General features: G+C 37.7%; 1 protein-coding gene across 26 annotated transcripts in view; it reads left to right on the forward strand.

Annotated features, from left to right (window-relative positions):
• GPHN (gephyrin) overlaps window positions 1–24,151 on the forward strand; it is a 568,860-nt gene that overhangs the window by 375,792 nt on the left and 168,917 nt on the right. For 5 of the 26 annotated variants that reach the window (XM_089322104.1, XM_089322105.1, XM_070065108.2 and 2 more), the window contains one exon: window positions 3,030–3,071. The exons of the other annotated variants lie outside the window; for them this stretch is intronic. In XM_089322104.1, coding sequence (XP_089178230.1) covers window positions 3,030–3,071 — 42 coding nt within the window. The remainder of the gene's footprint in view (window positions 1–3,029; window positions 3,072–24,151) is intronic. 26 annotated transcript variants of the gene reach the window in all.

Consider the following 24,151-nt stretch of genomic DNA (forward strand, 5'->3'; position numbering starts at 1 on the left):
AGTGAAAAATCAGTCAATAGAAGAATTATCACTTAAAATTATTTTCCATAAGTATTATGAAAATATCTAAATTCGGGAAGTACTAAACCTTTTGAAGAGTGATTTTTTAAATGTTAAGAAATTCCTAAGTGCCTGAATAGGGCTAGTATGAAATAGGGCTAATATAAATAATGAATTAGATAATTGTGATTGTTTTAGACCTTTTAATGTCAATATTTTCATCCCACCATTAGTTCTGAACTTTCTTATAATTTTAATAGAAAATTGGAGGCTAATTTATGCTTTTATATTTATTAAGTGAATACTATAACTCAAGAGATGGCAAACTACACATCAACCCAAATTCTGTTCTCTTAGTCCATAAGCTAAGAATGATTTTCAAACTGGATTGAAAAAAATCAAAAGAAGAACATTTCATAGCATTTGAAAATTATACAAAATTCAAATTTCAGAGTCCAAAAATAAAATTTTATTGAAACATGGCCATATAATCTACAGTTGATTGTGCCCTGCCATGGAGAGTTGTGGAGATGATCTGACCTGCAGAGTCTGTAATAAGGTCTGTGAAATTATCTTTGTCTTAGAGCTTAAGAAAACGAGAGCTGCTCCTTTTTCTGGGGATGGTTTCAGATTTTCTTCATTGGAAGCATGTGTTTAAGAGTCATTCCCCTGAGCTCTTCTACCTTTATAATTTTATTCTTTCTTTTTACATTGTTTTCTCTACCTACTCTGTCTTATACCACCAAAAACCTCACACACACACACACACACACACACACACACAGTCCACCTGCTCATGGTATTACTATTGAGCCTTCATGTGTGGAACGATCATACAGATAGAGTATATATTACACATCGCTCTTCATTTTGGAATCCCCTGAGGAATTTAGAGTATAAATTGTCTTATTCTTCTTCTCCTAAGGTTCTTGCAAAATGAGTTTTTAGAGTATTTTTAGTTGTACACAATTTGTTTTTCTGTTTATTACTTCATTATGTCTTGATAAAGCTATCTCTCTGAAAACCATGACCAACTTTGATTTCTGCTAAACTTCCTATGTTACCTTGCCTAAAACTTTATATATCTATACAGCTAAGAGAGAAACCCTGACATGATCATGTGATACATCATACTTTAATATCTAACACTGAAAAATATAAAAGGTATCCAGATTGAAGCAACCAGCTTTGAATAAATGGGGAATAAGAGCTGGAACATTAGTCCTTAAATGAGTAAAACATCAGTTTATTTGTAGAGTTTACTTTCTTTGGGCAGCTTTCAATATCTTTTAGTTCTTGTATGCAGAATATTGCTTGAACCTTCTGTATTTGACATTATGAATTTGTTTATATTACTAATGCGTTTATTTACTGTTTTATTTAAAGTAATTATGTAATATCCTGAGAATGTTGCTAGATAATGTCTTATAAATATGACCAGACTACAATAATCATGAAGATGGCAGTGAATCAGTTTTAGGAGTATCTCTTTAGAAAGTAGGCTAATTTTGCTACTGTGTATTAGAATTCTCTTAATATAAAAAATTAATTTGGTTTTGAAGGTCTAGTCATTCTGAGAAATAAGAAAATTCTATCCTGAGCTTGAAACCAAAAGCATTCCCTTCAAATACTTAGAAAATCACTTACAGTAGCCTAAGACACCAATTGAAGCATGCATGATACATCTATGAGGTAATTCATGCTCACAAAGGAATGTGTCTTCCTTAGAATTGAATAAATAAAATCTCTCCTTAACAAGTAAATTTCCCTAGTAATAGAAAATGGAAAAAAGACTTTCAAATGTTTTGAAGAATTTCCACTTTATGAATATAATCATAGAAACAGTATAAACCTTCACAGTAAGGTTTCTAACTAGCTTCTTCTAAAGAAAATGTAGATGGTTGAAAAAATGTTTAACTTCTTCATTTAAGAGGCTGTATTTTACTATATTTACTAAACTATTTACTAAAAATTTCAGAAACTACCTCAAAGCAGTATTTGGCAGTGATACTTTTTAATAGCAAATTTTTGTGATAATAAACAAAAACTTCTGGATATTATTTCATCACTTTAGTTTTTTAAGGATAGAAGAAAAAGCATTGTATTTTCATTCATTCAGTAAATACTTGTTGAGCTCCTACTACATTCTGCTGTGCTAAATGCTAGAAATAGTTGAAGAACACATCTTATAGTATAAGGGTGTTTCTGATTCCTGCCCTTGTCACCTTCTCCAATACCTTAATTTCCCCACCATAACTGTGACTTGTAACTTCATGCAGAATTTGTAACTGGAGAATGCGTACTTAACAACTCGAGCATACATGTCGTTGCAATAATCTAATGAAAGAAGAGGGCACAGAATTGAACATGGTAGTATTACAGCCTAGAAAGTAAGAACAGGCCAGAAAAGTATCCACTCAAAGTCATAAAGGTTAAACATGCTTTTAAGTATAAACTACCTGTTTTTTTAAAAAAAAAATCATTGACAATATAGCTGTTCAAATAAATCAGTAAAACCTGCTGGTAAAAGTTAATTAGGGAAAAAGTTTTATGTTTAAGTTGTTATATCTTTTATGGTGCTGCTTCTGACACACATTGACTTTGGTGCCTTCTTCAGAGAATAAAATGAAAATATAAGTAGAGTTATCCTGTAAACAGTTTCACATGCAATTCCCTAGTGTCAAACCAATAGCATTTGGTGTGGTACCATAGAAAAACATTTCTAGTGCTCTACTTTCTTCCATAAATAGGCATCTTTCTCAGCAAGGTAATACCAGATTCTGATCAAAGAGCACCATCTTTGTCATGGTTTTTTTTTCTTTTAAGCAAGGTGGTTTTTTTTTTTTAATCACAAGGTTCTCCTTCAAATAACTTGAGCCTTGAGATGTTATCAAACTCAAGTGTCTACAAGTAAGGCTGTTATATGGCAAATATGTTGGTGATGGAGCCATCTAAACCTTCTGAGACCCTTTTTTCTACTCTATCATTTCCTCTTTAACAGTGTTTTCTTTTCCCCACTGCAAAACCAGGCTCGGCTTCCCTCGTGCTCATCTACCTATAGTGTGTCTGAGGTACATTTTGCACGTATTTTCTTACATGGTCAACAACATGCTCGCCCCCTCACCATTTATCTTATTTTATTTTCCTTTTGCCTTAATTTATTTTGCCTTGCACTTTGCACTTGGCTGAAAGGGATGAGGGTGACAAAGGGGGGAAAGTCACATGTTTTAGGGGGAAATTTCTATTTTTTTAATGTACTGTTGTCTGAATAACCTTTTTTTTTTGGCAGTCACTATATTATATTAAAATGGCTAAAGCCCAAATGGCCAATTTGATTGTTACTACTGCCTTAACTCCAAAAAAGATTCCTTTGAACCAGATAATTTATTATGAAGCTCATTTTGGCTGAAGACAGATTCCAGTTTGCATACCTATATGTATCTCTTTGATAGCTGAAGAGTTGTATTAAATCAGTGATAATCCTGTCCCTTTAACCACAGACGTAAGAAAGAATCAACAAAATTGATTGTTAAGTGAAAGTAAGTATAATTCCTCTATCTTTAAATAAAATAGAAGATTCATTCTCTTTTTTAAAACTAATTAGGTTTCTTAAATAATTTCCTTCACACTTGTATTGTCATAAGATTCTTGTAGTCTAAAAAAGATTATCAGCCATGAGTCATGTTCTTTTAACAAAATAGTTTACCTATGTTCTTTGCCTTTTGGGTGGTTTCATTCTTGCTCCTACTATGTTAAACCATAGCATAAATTGGTTTTCTTACTTTTGTAAAGCAGATTTTTTGAAAGATTATTGAAAGACTTTGAATACCCATTAAGTCTGCTTCTAAAGCAGGATTACTTCCAAAGCAAGATTAGTAGAGTAGCTGAGGGGGAAGAGCCTAACTAAAATATGACTAGTAAATAAAAGGACTTTAGAAGCCTACAAATGTTAAGATCATAGTTTTTTACTTTAACTATCATACAGTTGCCAGTACTGTAAGCTTAATTCTTATTGTAGAAATATTATCGTGCAAATAAAAAATCAGAAAGATCATGGTATTATCTAAACTACCAGGTAGTATATGCAGTGCCACAGCCAAGATATCCTTAGACTTCAAATTTTAAGAAAAATCTTTCAAAGAAGTAGTATAACTAAACTCATAGCCTCACAAAGTTGAATTTGTTTAATCAATAGGCATCTAATTTAATTTTTATTTTGCAAGCTATGACTGTCACAGGTTTTTTTTCTCTAAAATCTGATTTTGTGAAGTGTTAATTTCTTTTCAAAACATCTGAGTAAAAAGATGTGAATTATGAAATGCAAATGAACTACTTACAATGTCAAGAAAGACTTTTAAATGAGGAGATTGATAACATCTCATCACTACATTTTCCACAGGTTCTTTCTTAATTCCCCATGATTATGACTCCTAGTATAAAAGATATGTAACCCATTTCTTTCTGCCACTTCATCCAGGCAATGCTCCATTTCCCATGAGAGTGTATAAGAAGTCTGCCATTGGCATCATCCTCAGTCACAGCCCACAGCATCCATCAGGGTATTACTGTCTCTGTGACAGCCTGTGTACAGGAGGGCTCTCAGGCTGGAATATGGAACTGGTTTCTCGGGAATATCATGTATGCTGTGGCATTTGCTCCATGGCACTCAGCTCGCAAATGAACTCTGGCTTCATCTGGGTTTGTTTCTTTCATTGTGTCACACAGACTATTTGTCATGAAGTGTGTTTCTCTAGTTCGTCATTTCTGGTAGGGTTTCTGTATTCCACTAAGTGCCACATTTCTGTGGTCTCCATGGGTGGTGTTTATGTTTCATTTATGATGCTATTAAAACCAGTAAAATGAAGAGCTCCTTAAAGAATTTAATGTTCATGATAATTGTCTGCACAGAAATTACCTCCCATAATTGTTTTCAATCTTGAATTAGTAAATGTCCTTTTCACAAAAGTTTAGACTTATAAACCTTATAATTTCAAAGAATATCCGCATTTCAATTTTTCATTGGAATTGTCTTGATAGGACTATTAGTAAACTGTACTATTTATTTTATAGCATCACTATGGAGGTAGTCAAATCTTCCATGGCTTGAAATCTTTCCCTCACATTTACATCTTCACCTACCTCTGCTATTAAAGAGATAAAGTTTCCAACCCAAATGTAGCACATTGGCGTTAGCAGTTGTACCTCATTATCTTCTGTGGCATTCATAAAATGAAAACAATAAGCCCTGTTCAAAAGTGTACCTATCCATGAGTTGTAAAAAGATAAAATAATTTGTAACCTCATCTAACTAATACTGCTCAGCAAGTGTTACTCCTTGTAATTTAGGGAACAACCTTTTTTTTTATTTTTTGAAAGGCAGAGTGGACAGTGAGAGGGAGAGACAGAGAGAAAGGTCTTCCTTTGCCGTTGGTTAACCTTCCAATGGCCACTGCGGCCGGTGCGCTTCAGCCGGCGCACTGCGCTGATCCGAAGGCAGGAGCCAGGTGCTTCTCCTGGTCTCCCATGCGGGTGCAGGGCCCAAGCACTTGGGCCATCCTCCACTGCCTTCCCGGGCCACAGCAGAGAGCTGGACTGGAAGAGGGGCAACCGGGACAGAATCCGGCATCCCGACCGGGACTACAACCCAGTGTGCTGGCGCCACAGGCGGAGGATTAGCCTATTGAGCCGCACCACCGGCCAGGAACAACCTTTCTTAAACACATTTTTCTTACAATGTGACGGGTTCTATGTTTGATATATCATTTATCTTAAATAATATTCACAATAGCTATGTTCAGAAAATACACTATTGTAATTTCATTTTTAAGACAAAGAAGCAAACTCAAAGAGGTTCGATATCTTTCCTAAGTGATAAAGCTAGCAAAGAAGTGGCAGAAAATTATTTTTTCTGGAAAACCATGCTTCTATTCAGAAACTCAAAGTCATGAGCTCTGTTACTGCCATGTAGCAGTCTTGTATTTTCAAATGATTGTATTTGCCTTGTTCAGATTTACTAAATTGTTTTGGGTTATATATTATGAGAAAATGTATCTGTAAGATACAAAACTGGAGTCAAAGAAATATTAGAAAGAAGTCTCTGGGTAATTTATTATTGTTATTTTTCTCTTAGTAATTGAAGAAATAGTAATTGTACACCTGTTATATCTTACTTAAATATAATTATAATCTGCTAGTTGTTTTCTGTCCTTTGGGATTAGTTTCACATTTGGAATTCATAAAAATAGTATGAATAATGAGATCAGTGTCTCAAGGAGAAAATCCCATCAAGCCAAAATGAAAAATGAAAGGAACTCAGCTTCCAAATTTCTAACTGATCTTCAACTTTGTTTTAACAGTGTTCATCTTTGTTTCAGAATTCTCTTAGTTTAAACCAAACTAAAATAAGTATTATCTCCTGGTGGAAATACTACTATTTCTGATTTACCTGAGAAATAAAAATATATACTAGATATAAATCTATTGTGATTTTTAACTTAAAATCTAAACCAAAAAATTAATAAACATTCAAGCTGTCATGCTTTTACTGTTGTAAATTGAACTCTTTAAAACCTTATCTTTGGCCGACGCCATGGCTCACTAGGCTAATCCTCCGCCTTGCGGCGCCGGCACACCAGGTTCTAGTCCCATTCGGGGCGCCGGATTCTGTTCCGGTTCCCCCTCTTCCAGGCCAGCTCTCTGCTGTGGCCAGGGAGTGCAGTGGAGGATGGCCCAAGTGCTTGGGCCCTGCACCCCGTGGGAGACCAGGAGAAGTACCTGGCTCCTGCCATCGGATCAGCGTGGTGCGCTGGCCGCAGCGGCCATTGGAGGGTGAACCAACGGCAAAGGAAGACCTTTCTCTCTGTCTCTCTCTCACTGTCCACTCTGCCTGTCAAAAAATAAAATCTAATGTCTTAGATTTCCCAGTAATACTGTTGATTTAGATAATAGAAATTTAGAAAGTAAAAATTATGGCCGGCGCCACGGCTCAATAGGCTAATCCTCCGCCTGCGGCGCCAGCACACTGGGTTCTAGTCCCGGTCGGGATGCCGAATTCTGTCCTGGTCGCTCCTCTTCCAGGCCAGCTCTGTGCTGTGGCCTGGGAAGGCAGTGGAGGATGGCCCAAGTGCTGGGCCCTGCACCCGCATGGGAGACCAGAAGAAGCACCTGGCTCCTGCCATCGGATCAGCGCGGTGCGCTGGCCGCAGTGGCCATTGGAAGGTTAACCAACGGCAAAGGAAGACCTTTCTCTGTCTCTCTCTCTCTCACTGTCCACTCTGCCTGTCAAAAAAAAAAAAAAAAGTAAAAATTATTTATTTTCTGTAGTGGACAAAGTCTGAAGTTTAATTATTTTTTATTCTATGCTTTAAAACATTCAGCTACCAAAGGAAAGTTGTGATAAGCACAATAGAACACCAATTCTGATCTAAACAAACCTTAATAACATTTTGGAGTTTCAAATGGAAGTTTCAGTTGAGTTGCAGATGGTAGATCTACATACTGAAGGAAGGAAGAGAGAGAGGGGCAAAAGAGATAAAAGGGAACTGGACTTTAAACACCAGAACATTTTTTATTCCAAAAGAAAATAATAGAACCATTTTGAAATTCTGCTGAACCACAAATTTTTTTAAATAGAAGAAACTATAGTCATAAAAATAAATATTCTACATTGTGAGATAATCACCTAAAATTTTCCACTTTATAAAATCTTACTTTGAGGGCAGCTTTCAGGGCAGCAATTAAGACTCCCTCTTAGAATGCCTGCATCAAAGTGCCTGGCTTTGAGTCCAGCTTTGCTTATGATTTCAGCTTCCTACTAATGCACACCCTATAAGGTAGCAGGTACTGACTCAAGTAATTGAGTCCTACCACCAGTGTAGGAGACCCTGATTGAGTTCCGGACTTCTGGCTTTGTCTTGACCCAACCCTGGCTGTTCTAAGCTTTTGGAGAATAAATCAGTAGATTGAAGTTCTCTCTGTAGCGTTCTTTCTCTCCCTCTCTCCCTCCCTCTCTCCTTCTCTCTGTCTTAAAATAAGTGAAAAATAAAATCTCCTTTAGAAAATCTCTAATAAGTGATTTATTATTTAATCTGATATTCTACTCTTTTATCATTTCTGTGTTTTTCCATACCATTTTATAAACAGTAGTTAAGGAAACTACAGACATTGTGAAGAAATCTGTTAGAAATGACATCTATTGAAAACATTGCAACTGCTGCTATTAAAGTTTCTTGATTCTTCACTTTTGAATATTCAGAAATGAATTTAAATATAAGAGTTTTTAAGGTCAAAGTAAGAAAATTAAGTTTGTGGCCCACGTTGTGGCGTAGCAGGTAAAGGAGCAGCCTATGCTAGCATCCCATGTAGGCACCAAATCTTGTCAAAGCTGCTCCACTTCCAATCTGGCTCCATACTAATGGCCTGGGAGAAGCAGCAGCAGATGTTTGGGCCCCTGCCATCAATGTGGGAGACCAGGATAAGGGTTCTGGCTCCTGCCTTCAGCCTGGCCCCAAACAGGCCATTGCAGCCATCTGGGGAGTGAACCAGCTGATGGAAATTATCTCTTTCTCTCTCTCTTTCTGTGTAACTCTGACTTTCAAATAAATAAATCTTTTTTAAAAAAAGAAAAAGAAAATTAAGTTCATACAGCTCTTTTGACTTCCAGATCAGTGACTTACAAAGGTAATGGAAAAACCCATACATTTTGATATGTATATTTGATAAATCTGATTAAAGCATTCTTGAGAAAGAACTGATTGATCATTTTTGAAATAAGATTGTGATAGATACTTCTGTCTATTTGGACATACTGTTTTTAATATTTTTTTCAATCTTTTTTAAAATTTTTATGTATTTATTTATTTAATTTGAAAGGCAGAGAAAGATCTTCCATATGCTGGTTCACTCCCCAAATGCTTATGACAGCCAGTCTGGTGCAGACCAAAGCCAAGAGTCCAGAACTCAACCCAGGTATCTTACATGGGTGGCAAGGACCCAACTACTTGAACGCTTATTAGCTGCCTCCCAGAGTCTGCATTAACAAGAAGCTGGAATTGGAAGTAGAGCTGGAACCCAAAACCAGGCACTCTGAATTGTAATGTGGACTTTCTCAGTAGTGCCAAATACCAACCCTTGGACATAGGTTTAAATTTCCTTAATAAAAACAATTTTGAAAACATGCTGTTATAGTTAACACTAGTGAACTTCTGTTTATCCTTGAATACTGCCACATATACTGTGATTATTTATTTTTAAAGATTTATTTATTTATTTGATGTCAGAGTTACAGAAATAGAGGGAGAAACAGAGAGAGAGATCTTCTCTCTGCTGGTTTACTCCCCTAATGGCCATAATGGGCTGATCTGAAGCCAGAAGCCAGGGGCTTCTTCCAGTTTTCCCACATGGGTGCAAGTGTCGAAGGACCTGGACCTTTCTCTGCTGCTTTCCCAGGTGCATTAGCAGAGAGCTGAATTGGAAGTGGGCCAGCCAGGACTCAAACCAGTGCCCATATGGGATGCTGGCACTGCAGATGGCAGTTTAACCTGCTACTCCACAAGGCTAGGCCTGTGGTTATTAAAGTACCACAGAGAGGTCATCAATGAAAATGAGGCAAGAAAAATTTAAAGGCTAAAATGAAGAAATACTTATACATGGATAACAAGTTATGAAGTTTTTGAGCTAAGTGTTTCCAAAGATAATAAGCTGTGTATATTTGAGAGGGAAAAATGAGGTATAGATATATAAATATATATTTATAGTTATATATTAGATATATCTCTCCTTCACAGAAATATATAATAGATAATATGCACTAAACTAACATAGTTTACATGCATTCATACTTACATTTCCTGCTGCTGTTTGTCTGACTCAAACTCAGTATGTCCCTTTGTAAATGCCTTCTATCAGAGGTCATGTTTTTACAGTTTCCTAGCGTAGAAATCTCCTAATTATCTTTTCCTCTCCCTTGTTTTTCACTAAAAATATTTGAGAAATGAACAAATGAAAAAGCTTTTATAATGTTTCCACATTTATGTTTCCAGGAGAATTGATAGATAATTTATGTAAAAGAGCTAGTATAATACCTAGTATAAAATAGTAAGCATTAAATAAGTTGTTTTTCTCTTCTGAGATGAATGCTTAATTCCTAATTACCCCAGATTGAAATTACTCCAATAGCTAAATAATGAAGTTCCTTTTATGTTGTCCTTCTTTCTCCGTTTAAAGATCTTTCAGTGGCTTTCCACGATCCCTAGGGGTTGATGTTTACCAGCCTTATCATCCTGTCTTCCTCCTATGATGGGCTAAAATTATTTTTAAACATACTTTTAGCAGTTTTCCAGTTGTCAGCATTTCTAACATCTGTGAGTTGCAGTTACCTTTTTCTCTGTGACATGCCTCACTGGGCTAAATTATAATTGTACCTTAAGACTGCTCATATATGCCAGCTCCAGTATGTCTTTCCTAATAATCTCTCAACAAATCCCACCCTAGTCTGAGTTAGGAACATCTCTTACATATTCCCATAGCAAGTTATACTACTTCTGTCATAGTATTTATGATATACATATATATGTTTGACTGTTTTCCTTTATTGGGTTCTAAGCTACTAGAGACCAAAATGTTTAGTGTTGTGGTGTAGCAGGAAAGCCAGAGCCTGTGATGGCAGCATCTCAAATGGGAACTGGTTTGAATCCCAACTGCTCTGCTTCCAATCCAGCTACCTGTTAATGGCCTGGGAAAAGAAGTGGAACATGGCCCAAGTGCCTGGGCCCCTGATACCCATATAGAGACCTGGACTGAGCTTCGGCCTGACCCAACCCAGACTATTGAGATCATCTGGGGAGTGAACCAGCAAATGAAAGATCTCTCTGTGTCTCTCCCTCTCTATACCTTTCTGGTCTTTAAGTATTTGTAGATTTATTTATTTGAAAGAATTACAGAGAGAGGAAGAGATAGAGATCTTCCATCTGCCGTTTTACTCCCCAAATGGCCACAATGGCTAGGGCTGGGCCAGAATGAAGCCAGGACCCAGGAGCTTCATCCAGGTCTCCTATGTGGTTACAGGCACCCAAGGCCTTGGGCCATCTTCCACTGCTTTCCCAGGCCATTAGCAGGGAGGTGGATCAGAAATAGAGCAGCTGGGACTCAAACCAGAACCAATATGGGATGCCAACGCCACAGACAGCAACTTAACCCACTATGCCACAGTGCTAGCCCCACTCTGACTTTCAATAAATAACAACTAGGGAAAAAAAATGATGAAAAAATCATATTCTCATAAGTTCAGGTGAGAATTCATGTGGAAATCAGAATTGGTACACAAGTGGGGGGAGGGGAGCCAGTAGGAAAATATTTGTTATTCAACTTTCAACACAACTGAAGTCAGAATCTGTTGTTGATGATTAATAAATTATATATAGGCTTCAGATTGAAGAAGCAGACTTACAGTTCATCTATTACCAAGATACAAAGGGATTATTGGCAGCCAGTTTAAGTGAAAAGAAGGATCAACAGATAAACTTCCAGTGGACATTTTTCATTGTTCTCTTTTCCAATAGTGAAAGAAATTGACTTCAGAGATTTTTATTCCTCATTGGACTTACAGCTAGCATTCTTTTCCTTTGGGTGCCTTATGTACTATAGGTCAGCACTTTGTCTGTATCTCTGTATTTCTTTCTTGCTTAGCCTCCATTGTCTTTTTTGTTTGGGAAGCAATCCTGATGCCTTTTGCCTAGTTTCCTGTAAGTTTCAGAGGTTTTATGAATGCTGAGCAGCTCATGGTCATGTCATGCTGTGATCCATACTCATACATTTTCAGACAGGTTGGTTTACCACCAAACCAATCCCAGTATAATTTTTAAATATTCACACAAGTATCTTCTTGACTAACAGCAATGTAAATTTTCTTTTGTTTGTTCACATAAATACCCATTTGGGTGTAATGGAATGTACAGCCTGGACTTCAGCAAGTAGATCTTTCCATTTTCTCTAATCACCCTTTTTTTTCCTCTTTCACAGTATTTCCTTTTCAACCAGGCTCCTAATCTGAACCACAGAGCACAGAAAGTAATTTGTGTAACTGTTCTCTTAAGTTCCTATCAAGAAAAGTTTATTCATTTCATACAATGAACGTTAAGTGCACTGGAATTCAGTTCTTTCCCAGAATTTAAAAAGATGTAATAATTCCTTCTTTTAAGTAGCTCAGTACTTCTTGAAGCTGTTTGTTATTTGAAGCTATACTTAGGATTTCTTCTTTTTAAATTCTCCATATTATCTTTTTTTCTTTGGATAACTAAAGTCTCTAAATAGCCTATACTTACTATGTAAATTTAGAGTTTGAGAGTTTGGGGCATGTTTTTATTTGGAGTTTTGAAAAATATCCTCTGTAATCAGCTTGTAACCATATTAAGAAGATTGTCGTGCTTTAGCAGCTCTTAATATTTTATTTGTTTTCTCACAGTGTTGAAGTAGTACAAAAGATTAAATCAGCATAGATTTTAAAAATTGGTGTGTTTAAAAGTTTGAGATTTGAGTCCCAGCCCTGGATTTGAAACCCAACCATGCCCCCAACTATTTTAACTTTGCAAATTTTTATCAATATCTATTATGTTAAAGGTCAAAAGGTAAAGGAATGTTCAGTTTCAACTAACTCTTTTGAAATACCTGTCTGCTACATCTTTGATGAAATAAATTGTTTTCTTTTTTTTTTCTTTGGTATATAACAAGTAGCCATGACCTGGCTATAAGATTGTTATTAGCTCCACTATGAACTTTACCTTACATCAACACCTCTACTACTTCTGCCTGCTACTTTTTTAAAATCATGGTAAATTATATGGATATGAAATATATGAACATCTGCCAGTTGACTATCTTTTATCCAGTTTTGTTATGGTCTGTTTTCTCCAAAATCACTTTCCTCTTTGATGTCTAGATTATTATGCACATATATAAACCCTGAAGATGATAGGTAATATGAATAATGCTTTTTTATTTCCATTGCTACATTGTCCTTGAAACTGACTAAGTGTCATACTCTACAATCATGAACTTATGGTGGGGCAAGCAGCTTCTCATGGAAATAGCTTTTAAATAATGAAGAGATTTCTAGGCTAGTGTACAAAAGTTTATAAAACCCTTAGTAAGCTAAAGTTATAGTTTAAATGGATTGAAGGATAAATAGACATATTTGGATTAATGTAGGACTCTACCATTTATAATATTATTTATTAGAAAAATATATATTAGATGGAGATCTTTCAGTCTTCTTTTTTATGTGTTAACCTTCTCTGGTTAATGAGATTTTAGGGAGAGAATCCCTTTCATCAATCAGAAGGGAACTTCAGAGAGAGCCTCTCTCTCTGTTAAAGTGGAGAGAAACAAGGAAAGCTTAGATAGACCTTGATTCTAAGATAGATATAAGATCTTCTCATTCCTTTAATTCAAGGTGCTCAGTATGTCAAAGCATCTAGTTTGGGGTATCATTTTTTCAGATACCCCAACAAAAACATGCTCTGAGCTTAAAAGGATTTTGATGCCCTAAGTAAAAATTAAAATGATGTGATGATGTTATTTTTACTTGGTAGTATATGTTTTCTATTTAAATATATATTTCTCTATATATTTTTATATACACACATATACCTTCATACATACATATATTTGAAAGGCAGAGTGACAGAGAGGGAGAGACAGAGGAGAGAGAGGTTTTCATCTGCTGGTTCAATTCCCAAATGCCCACAGTGGCTGGGCTAGGCCAAAGTAACAAGGAACTGTGTCAGGATCTTTCAAGAAGGTGGCAGAAACCTAAGTTCTGCTGCCTCCCAGGTGCATTAGCATGGATCTAGATCAGAGTGGAGTAGCCAGGACAGTGGCTGGCACTCCAGTGTGGAATGCTGGAATCCTAAGAGGCAATTTTATTTCCTGTGCCACAACACCCACCTCCTATGCTTTCAGTTTTGCTAGCTCTACCAGTAGGTCATGATAAATCAGCAAGTATTTATTGAGCTTTTAGACTACAAAGTATGTATTGCCATATTAAACATATAGAGAATGTTGCAGAAATCAAATATGGGTCCTCACAAGGATTCTAAAAATTGGAATATTGTCCTTTTTAAATTACAATAAATGTATCTGTGTTCTGAAGTGTTACTAGAGGAAATGCCTTTGGCTCTGAAAATTAAAACTATTTAGTATTAAAGCCAAAAATGTCTGTAGGAAAATTACCATTCTTAGGTCCTGTATTCACAAAGTAGTCATGGGGGTGTTATTTAAAAATTCACCAAATTCTTGTTAAGTCCCAAAAAAGAATTTACTGAAGGCAGATTTTCCTTAGAATAGATTTGCATTTTTGGAGCCTTATTAACATAACATGTAAATGCCATACTTTGGGCTGGTACCATGGCTCACTTGGTTAATCCTCCGCCTGCGGCACCAGCATCCCATATGAGCGCCGGTTCTAGTCCCGGCTGCTCCTCTTCCAGTCCAGCTCTCTGCTGTGGCCTGGGAAGGCAGTGGAGGATGGCCCAAGTACTTGGGCCCCTGCACCCACATGGGAGACCAGGAGGAAGCACCTGGCTCCTGGCTTCGAATCGGCGCAGCACGCCAGCAGTAGCGGTCCTTTGGGGGGTGAACCAATGGAAGGAAGACCTTTCTCTCTGTCTCTCTCTCTCTCACTGTCTATAACTCTACCTGTCAAATAAATTTTTTTTAAAATGTCATACTTCTTTAGGTCAGATTTTCCTCTATTGGAGATGTATCAGTTTTTCTAAACTTGATCATAAGGCTTATTTAACTAACTTGCCAAACACAGACCTCTTTGAAAAGGAGAGGTAAAGGCAAAGCATGCTATTACTCTTTAAAAACATATTGGAGAAAAATGCAAGTTTTTATTCTTTAAATCCTTTCTTCTGCTTTCCTGAGTTAATACATTTGAGTAGTATAAGAGACCCAGAAAGAAAGAGGAATTCAGTAAGCATTATGGGTAAGAACAATTAATATATGCACAGGAAATAACAGTTTGCAAAAGACATTTAGTCTTTCTTTAGAAGTCCACTAAGGGTCCAGCATTGTAGTGCAGCAGGTTAAGCTGCAGCCTGCATTGCCAGCATCCCATATTGGAACACTGGTTTGAGCTCCCAGGAGCCACTTCACCACTATGCCAAATACCTGTCTCTCTAGCATTATAAAGATAGGGTTCCCCACATCCCTGCAACCTGCACAGGGTCAGTTGTAATATGAGAACTGGCTTTTTAAAGTCACTGGTACAGGGGTGGGCCTTGGACCTAATACTTAAGACTCCAGTGTCCCACATCAGAATGCCTAGGCTTGATTCTTAACTCTGCTGCTTACCTGCTAATGCAGACTCTGGGATGCAGGTGATGGCTCAAGTAACTAGGTTCCTGCCACTCACATGGGAGACCTGGTCTGTGTTCCTGGCTCTTGGTTTTGGCCCCCACCAGAGACTATTGTGATCTTTTGAAGAGTGAACCAGTGGATAGGAGCTTTGTCTGTCTTCCAAATCAATCCTGGAAAATTTATTTGAAATGTATGGTTCAGATGGAGAGAGAGAAAACATAGGCATCCTATATTAGAATGCTGATTTGAGTCCTGGCTGCTTCCCTTCCAGTCCAGCTCTCTGCTAATGCACCTAGGAAAGCAGCAGAACATAGCCCAAGTGCCCCCTACATGGGAGATCCTGATAGAGTTCTAGGCTCCTGACTTCAGCCTGACTCTACCCCAGCCACTGTGGCCATTTGGGGAGTGAACCAGCAGATAGTCTCTCCCCTTAACCAACACTCTACCTCTCTCCCACACACCTTTGTCATTCAAATAAAAGAAAAATAAATAAATAACAAAAGTCCACTCAGTTGAATTTTCTTAAAAGATTTTACTTATTTATTTGAAAGAGTTACACAGAGAGAGAAGAGGCAGAGAGAGAGAGGTCTTCCATCCGATGGTTCACTCCCCAGTTAGCCGCAACGGTAGGAGCTGTGCTGATCCAAAGCCAGGATCCAGGAGTTTCTGCTGGGTCTCCCACGCGGGTGCAGGGGCCCAAGGACTTAGGCCATCTTCCACTGATTTCCCAGGCCATAGCAGAGAGCTAGATGGGAAGTAGAGCAGCCAGGTCTCGAACCGGCTCCCCTATGGGATGCCGGCGCTTCAGGCTTGGGTGTTAGCCCACTGCACCACAGCACCAGTCCCCACTAAGTTGAATTTAAGGGCATGTTTTAAATCTTACTGGAATCCCTTTTAGCCATATTGATAGTCTTTCCATGTGTTTTTATCTACTTGTGTTATATAATAAATGTTTGCTTCCTTTATATTCAGCTATTATTCTCCAAAGTAGAAAAAGAGGCAGAGGTGGGGACCAAGTTCTTGTAGCTGACACAGGAAGGAATTTGAGGACCAGATACAAAGGCGAGTAAGAAGATAAAATTTATTTTGACAGAGCAGAAGTACATACTCAAAAGTGAGTACAGGCACACTAGATTGAGAATGAGTTGCTGGGTGCCCTTGTCTTAGGGGCCTTTGTGTCTTAATCTTCATTCCAGGTTCCTCCCCCACAGAGGTAAGAATTCAAGCAGAGGCATAAATATAGTGCACAATAAGTACAGTGAGAGCAGCATTTGAAAGAGAGAGTGAATAGCATTCATGTGTGAGTGTGGGCTGTCCCACGAAGACACATACCCGTCATGAGTGGGCCAGAGAGTTGCCTATGAGGAGAGAGAGTAATAGGAAACCAGAGAAAGACCCCTAAGTGTGGTCCCAAAACCCAGAGCAAAAGAAGGGGACCTCCCATGTTATCAGTCTCTTTTAGGAGATAGGGGGTGGTGCCCTAGCTGAATGCACAAATGGGGTGGTGTTTGGAGTACATGAGGCTTTCTGGGGATTTCATGCTGCCTCCACATGGAATTTAACCACCACTTGGCCATCATGGTATCTTCCTGCTGCCTGATGCCAGATTAGACACAGATGCATCAAGGGAAAGTGAGCATATTGGCTCGAAAGATAAGGGGATAGAGTTACGATGTAGGACTGGCAAAAAATTCCAGCTTACCTATTGATAACTAATCTTCTTGCCCAGTTCCCCCATATCAAATGCATTTTTTATCCCATTGGATAATAAATTAAAAACTCATACCTTCTTTGAAATTATGTGGCTGCATCATTTATGAATCTACCTTTTAAAGTGTTTTGACTTAATTTCCGTGTGACTTCTGTTACTAGAAAAAGCAAAGAATTATGAATGACAGTGGAGTTTATTATATAAAATCTAAATTCATGATAAATTTGGATACAAATTATACTTACGACTAATGTTGAATTTACATCTTAGAATTGAGAGGGGAGAAAAAGTAGATATGTTGGTACTCAAGTGTTTTCCATTTTAAGGGAGGAAAATCATGAAAGCAGTAGGGGAGTTGGAGAGTGAAGGGTAGGATTGAGGAAGGAAAGAAGGAAGGAAACTAGCCCTAGTTTTTCATTCCTTTTTCTGCTTCAGTAGTCATAGAGCAGCTCACTTATTCTGACCTCATATTAAATAGTTGCAGAGCATAACAGCAGCTTATAGAATAAAGGTGAATTTAGAAAAACCTTAAAGATATTTTGAGGTTCATGTTCCATGAAACCCTGAATGGAATTCATATTTATATGGACTTTTTGTAACCATAGTTTTCAATTATACTAGCAATTTTTTGTCCTATTTATAAGTCTGTCTTCAGATAAGAAAAGAAGGAGCTATTTTTTGAAATTTTGTCTGCACCATCCTGCCTGGAGTCACTATCGCCTGGAGTCATGAAAATCCACCTTGCAGTTATTTTTTCTCATTGGCTACTCACTGCTATACCAACACATTATAATTAAATCTAATTCTGTTTGGGCTTACAATTCTTAAGTGTTGTTGAGAAGCATGACATGAATTCATGTGTTGCTCTTTAAGGAGGCTGCTATGTTCTGTGTGCTTCTGCACTGAAAGAAAGATTCCTGTAGCAATCCAGCCCATTTAAATTTAATATTGAAGCTGCAGAATAATGATGAGCATCTGTGTAGTGCTTGACAAAGACAGGAATTCCCCAGGAATAGAAGTGAGAATTGAGTCTGCAGTCACATGCTGCTACATTAGTCACTGCAACTCCTCAGTTGCAGAGCTTTGGTATCCCTTCAAAGACTGTATTTTGTTTGGAGGGTGAAAAGGAGAAAAAAGGGATTCCAGTGAGACCTGAAGGAGCTTGTATGAGGAAATATTGACTCAATTCATTTTTATGCTGTCTAAAATATATTTGGCTGAGGGTATGAAATAGTTTGAGTCATATTGACTAATTTTAATCAATGCATCATAAAATTTCACTGCCTAATCACCCAGCTTGAAATATATCAAATATAACTTAATTTCTTCATATTCATAATACTCCCAAACTTTTTAAATAAGCTTTATAGTTTCCTTTAATATTTTAAATGCTCATTAAAAGCATTAGTCTCATTAAGTACTTATCCTTATTTCATATATACATTTTTTGTGTTAACACAAAATAAATTAAACCAAATATTTTTGTTCCAGTAGGGGGGAAAAACTTTATTTTCTTCCTTTCATATTCATCTTGAAATATATGGGAAGTAGTCAAATAGTCCTTAAATTGGGAATTTTACCTTTATATTCCTAAAGCATTTCTATGGGCCATGAGTTAATCAATTATGCTTTATTTATATAATGATTTCCCCAAAAAATAATGCTAGTACAACAGTTCAACCACACATTGTCAATTATTCCATCCTTTGATATGTAGGCTAATGAAGTCTAAGCAAACAAAAATAATATAACCAAAAGCTCAGGATCACTGAATTAACTCCTTTTTATTATTTTATTTATTTATTTATTTTTAAAGATTTATTTATTTAAAGACAGAATTGCAGAAAAAGGTAGAGCCAGAGAGAAAGAGAGGTCTTCCATTTGCTGGTTCACTCCCCAGATGACCACAAGGGTCAGAACTGAGCTGATCTGAAGCCAGGAGCCAAGAGCTTCTTCTGGTCTCCCACATGGGTGCAGGGGCCCAAGGGCTTGCGCCATTTTCCACTGCTTTCCCAGGCCATAGCAGAGAGCTGGATTGGAAGTGGAGCAGCTGGGACTCAAACGGGCCACCTGTATGGGATGCCAGAGCTTCAGGCCGGGGCTTTAACCCTCTGCGCCACAGCTCCGGCCCCTATTATTTTATTTATTTAAAATATTTATTGTCATCTGTTTAAAAAGCAGAGAGAAAGGGAAGGAAGAAGAGACATCTTCCATTTGCTGGTTTACTCCCAAATGCCAGCAACAGCCAGAACTAGGCTAGATCAAAGTCAGGGGTATGGAACTACATCCAGGTCTCCCCTGTGGGTGGCAGGAGCTGAAGCTCTTAAGCCAACATTTTTTGTTTCCCAGGATGGATTGAAAGTGGAGTAACCGTGATGCTTGCCCCTAGATTACCTCCTTTAGTTTATGTTCCTTTCCACATAGCAATTTTCTGTAACCTCACCATTTTGTTAGTTTTAAAGGCATGTAGTGCAATTCAAGAGTTCAAAGGACAAGTCAAAATAATCTAGGTTCATTCATTCAACCTAAACTGCTGTTTTATAGCAGGGATCTTTGTAGCCATTCTGTCTTTTATAGGTCAAAGATAGAAGCATGTCTAAAATGTTCTCCAGTGTGTATATGTGTACGTGTGTGTGTATGCACCACTCTTGCAATCTTCCTATGTCACTCTCCTCTAACTTGGAATTATCTAACTTTAAACATAACTGAACTCTACTTCAAGGCTGTGGTCTGATTGTTCCAAGTTACAGTTATCTACTGGGCCTTTGTATACAGTTTTAAATCCCTGTAAATATAGTCATAATATGTCATTGATTTAGGCTGTGTCTGAAATCACTTTGACTTCCTTTTAAACATTCAATCTATACAGAGCTATATAACTACTGCTCTTCAGAATAGCCGCAGGGGTTGCTACTGTGGCATATCAAGTTAAGCTGCTACCTGCGACACCAGCATCTCATGGGTGCTGGTTCAAGTCCTGGCTGTTCTACTTCTGATCCAGGCTCCCTGTTAATGCACCTGGGGAAGCAGCAGAAAATTGCTCCTGTACCCACATGGAAGACCTGGAAGAAGCTCCTGGCTTTGGCCTGACCCAGGCCCAGCTGTTGTGGTCATTTGGGGAATGAATCAGTGGATGGAAGATCTCTCTCTCTCTAACTCTGCCTTTCAAATAAACAAATCTTTAAAGAAAAAAGCAGAATAGCCATGATAGGGGCCAGCATTGTGGCACAATGAGGAAAGCCATTGCCTGCAGCACCAGTCTCCCATATGATAGCCAATTGGAGTCCCAGCTGCTCCGTTTTTGATCTTACTCCCAGATAACCCATCTGGGAAAGCATGGAAAATGGCCCAAGTACTTGTGCCCCTGCCACCCATGTGTGAAACCAGGATGGAGTTCCTGGCTCCTGGCTTTGGCCTGGCCCCATCTCAACTATTGGCAGCCATTTAGGGGGTGAACCACTTGATGGAAGTTATCTCTCTGTCTGTCTTTCCCTGTTTCTCTCTCTCTGTAACTGAACTGCCGTTCAAAAGAATAAATCTTTAAAAAATAGTCATAGTCATAATATAGGTCACTAACTATCTTTTCTCATACACTCTTATACCTTCTTAGATTTTGTAAGCTTTGCCTTGTAAATGTTGCCCATTTATTTTAAAAGACAACTTCAGGAAAGGGGTAACACTTGTATTTTTACATTCTGCCATGTATTTGGAAGATTGAAGTAAGAAATGTGAAGAGAATAATAGTCTGTATAAAAATCTTCATTCCATTATTCATTTCCTCATTTACATTCACCCACATTCTTACCACAGTTTTCTACTCTTCATTTTGTTGTATGCTTTTTATCTGTTTTTTCTCCTTTTGTGTGTATGTGTGTATGTGTGTTTTCACCAGAAATCACCAACTTTCTTTATCTCTAGCTGTTTTTTCTTTTCCTTTCCCTTCTCAGTGAATCATAACTAAACCCCTTTCAGTCACTTGGAAAATATATGAACCTTACTAATTGAATTAAAGTGAATTTGCTTTGAAGGAACAAAATGAAGTGTACATAGCTGCCTTAGGGTTCCAAAACACTATGCCTAAATTCTAGGCCATATAACTCACAGGAATTAGAGTCTTGGTTAGACTATCGTAAATAAATTAGGTATACTGTATCTAGCTGAAAATTCTAGGTTGGGCTGGCGCCATGGCTCACTTGGCTAATCCTCCACCTGTGGCGCCGGCACCCCTGATTCTAGTCCTGGTTGGGGTGCCGGGTACCAGTCCCGGTTGCTCCTCTTCCAGTCCAGCTCTCTGCTATGGCCCGGGAGGGCAGTAGAAGATGGCCCAAGTGCTTGGGTCCCTGCACCCACATGGGAGACCCAGAGGAAGCACCTGGCCCCTGGCTTCGGATCAGCACAGCGCCAGCTATGGCGGCCATTAGGGGAGTAAACCAACAGAAGGAAGACCTTTCTCTCTGTCTCTGACTCTCACTGTCTATAACTCTCTCTGTCTCTCTCTCACTATCTAATTCTGCCTGTCAAAAAATAAAATTAAAAAAAAAGAAAATTCTAGGTCAACAGACTTTATAAATAGGATATAGATTCCTTTTTCAAGTTACTTTAGTTAAAACATAGTGTTAATGAGTCCAGGCTTACAGATTTATAAGCTAGTTAGCTTCACAACTGTTTCATGATGATGGACTGAAACTTGATAACAAGTGTACTCTGTTGCAAGGGAATGATGGAGGAAGAATATATTGATGGTTCAGAATAAATCTATCAACAATTGAGTAAGACTGATTTCAGCAAATAATATAATGGTCAGTATATAGTATACTGAAGGGTTTAAATTTTAGGATTGTTTTAAATCTTTTTTCTTTGTTTTCATTTCATTTTATTTGAAAGGCAGAAAGAAACAGAGATCTGCCATCAGAGACTTCACTCGCCAAATACTGGCCAAAGGTGAGGCTAGGCCAAGCTAAAGCCAAGAGCCCAACACTCAATCTGGGTTTTCTACATGGTAATTGGACATCTCCTGATACCTCTCAGAGTGTACATTAGTGAGAATCTGGATTGAAAGCAAGTGGAGGGAGGCTGGTGTTGTAGCACAGCCAGTTAAGCTGCAACTGCCTGCAATATCGGCATCCCGTGAGTGCGGATTCAAGCAGCTGCTGCCCCGCTTCCATCCAGGTCCCAGATAATGTGCCTGGGAAAGCAGAGGAAGATGCCTAATTCCTTGGGCCCCTGCACTGATGTGGGAGACATGGATGACGCTCTAGCTCAGCCCAGCCCTGGCCACTGTGGCCGTTTAGAAAGTAAACCACAAAAAGGAAGATTGATCTCTCTATGTGTCACTTTGCCTTTCAAATACATAAATTTAAATTTAGTTTAAATTTAAAAATCAAATTTTTTATTTTTAATAAGAGTTTCTATTTTTCATCTTAAGTAATGTGTGTTCTTCACATGTTCTGTGAAGAATGTAAATAAGAGAAAATAAAAATCTTTTTTGAACTCCTCCCAACTCCTGTTAACAGTTCAGAAAAGGAGGGAGCTGGCACTGTGGCGCAGCAGGTTGAAGCCCCAACCTGCAGCACTGGCATCCTATTTGGGTACCAGTTCATATCCCAGTTGCTCCTCTTCCGATCCAGCTCTCTGCTATGGAAAGCAGTAGAAGATGGCCCAAGTGCTTGGGCCCCTGCACTCACATGGGAGACCTGAAGAAGCTCCTGACTCCGGGCTTCAGATCAGCATAGCTCCCGCCATTGCAGCAAATTGGGGAGTGAACCAGTGGACAGAAGACCTTTCTCTCTCTCTCTCTCTCTCTCTCTCTCTCTCTCTCTCTGTAACTCTTTCAAATAAATTTTAAAAAAGAAAAAAAGGAAAGGAAAACTAAGGGGAATACATTAGAGAAGAAAGCAAAAAGTAGGGAGGTCTACAAATAATGTAAGATAAATAGGAAATAAACATATATAAAACAAAGAATTTTCATTGAAGAATTCCTTTTGTGGAAGAATTTCAAGAAGAGCCAGTATTTTCATTTTAGAGTTGGAAAATTCTGGGAGATGAGTTTCTGCAGAGTATAAGTTGATTGTATTCCTCATGTAACACCTGAGAAACATACGAACACCCTGAAAAGAGTAAAGGGAACAAATTGTTCAATCGTGAAACTGTAGAACAGTGGTTATAATTTAGCAACATTCTCAGTTCAGTAATACTTACTGAAGGAAAACAATAATGAAAAATATTTAAGTGAAAACATTGTCATTGTGTTTATTCATAGAATAAAGAATTCAAGAGAATATTAAATGACCGTAAGTTCTAAATTTTAGAATTTTAAAGTAAAGGATTTATGAATATTGCCAGACTCATAGCTATATCCTGTAGTGAATCAGTTTGCTTTTTTTCCTTTTTAATTTCCTGTTTTTAATGAAATATTTCAAATATATACCAGGAACAGATAATATAGCAAATACCCATATGCTGATCACCTCGAAGTAATAAATGTTAATGTTTTATAAATCAAATATTTTAACATATTTTAAGCAATTGGGAATTCTGACAAAACTCAAGTTTTCTTTACATAGAGTTGTCTTTATATAAGACCAATACATCATATGATAGAAAATTAGAATTATGTTCTTTCATATACATAGCATGTTTTTTTCTTTTATTTAATAAATATAAATTTCCAAAGTACAGCTTATGGATTACAATGGCTTTTCCTCCCCCCTTAACTTCCCTCCCACCTGCAACCCTCCCCTCTCCTGCTCCCTCTCCCATTCCATTCACATCAAGATTCATTTTCAATTCTCTTTATATACTGAAGATCAATTTAGTATATATTAATTAAAGATTTCAACAGTTTGCACCCACACAGAAACACAAAGTGTAAAATACTGTTTGAGTACTAGTTATAGCATTAATTCACAATGTACAGCATATTAAGGACAGAGATCCTACATGAGGAGTAAGTTCACAGTGACTCTTGTTGTTTACTTAACAATTGTAATCACCCTAGGCTCTTGTCATGAGTTGCCAAAGCTATGGAAGCCTTTTGAGTTCACCAACTCCCATCTTATTTAGACAAGGTCATAGTCAAAGTGG

This window comes from Oryctolagus cuniculus, chromosome 20, assembly GCF_051225735.1.
Source record: "Oryctolagus cuniculus isolate XC-2025 breed Fujian yellow rabbit chromosome 20, ASM5122573v1, whole genome shotgun sequence".
Taxonomy (NCBI): Eukaryota; Metazoa; Chordata; class Mammalia; order Lagomorpha; family Leporidae; genus Oryctolagus; species Oryctolagus cuniculus.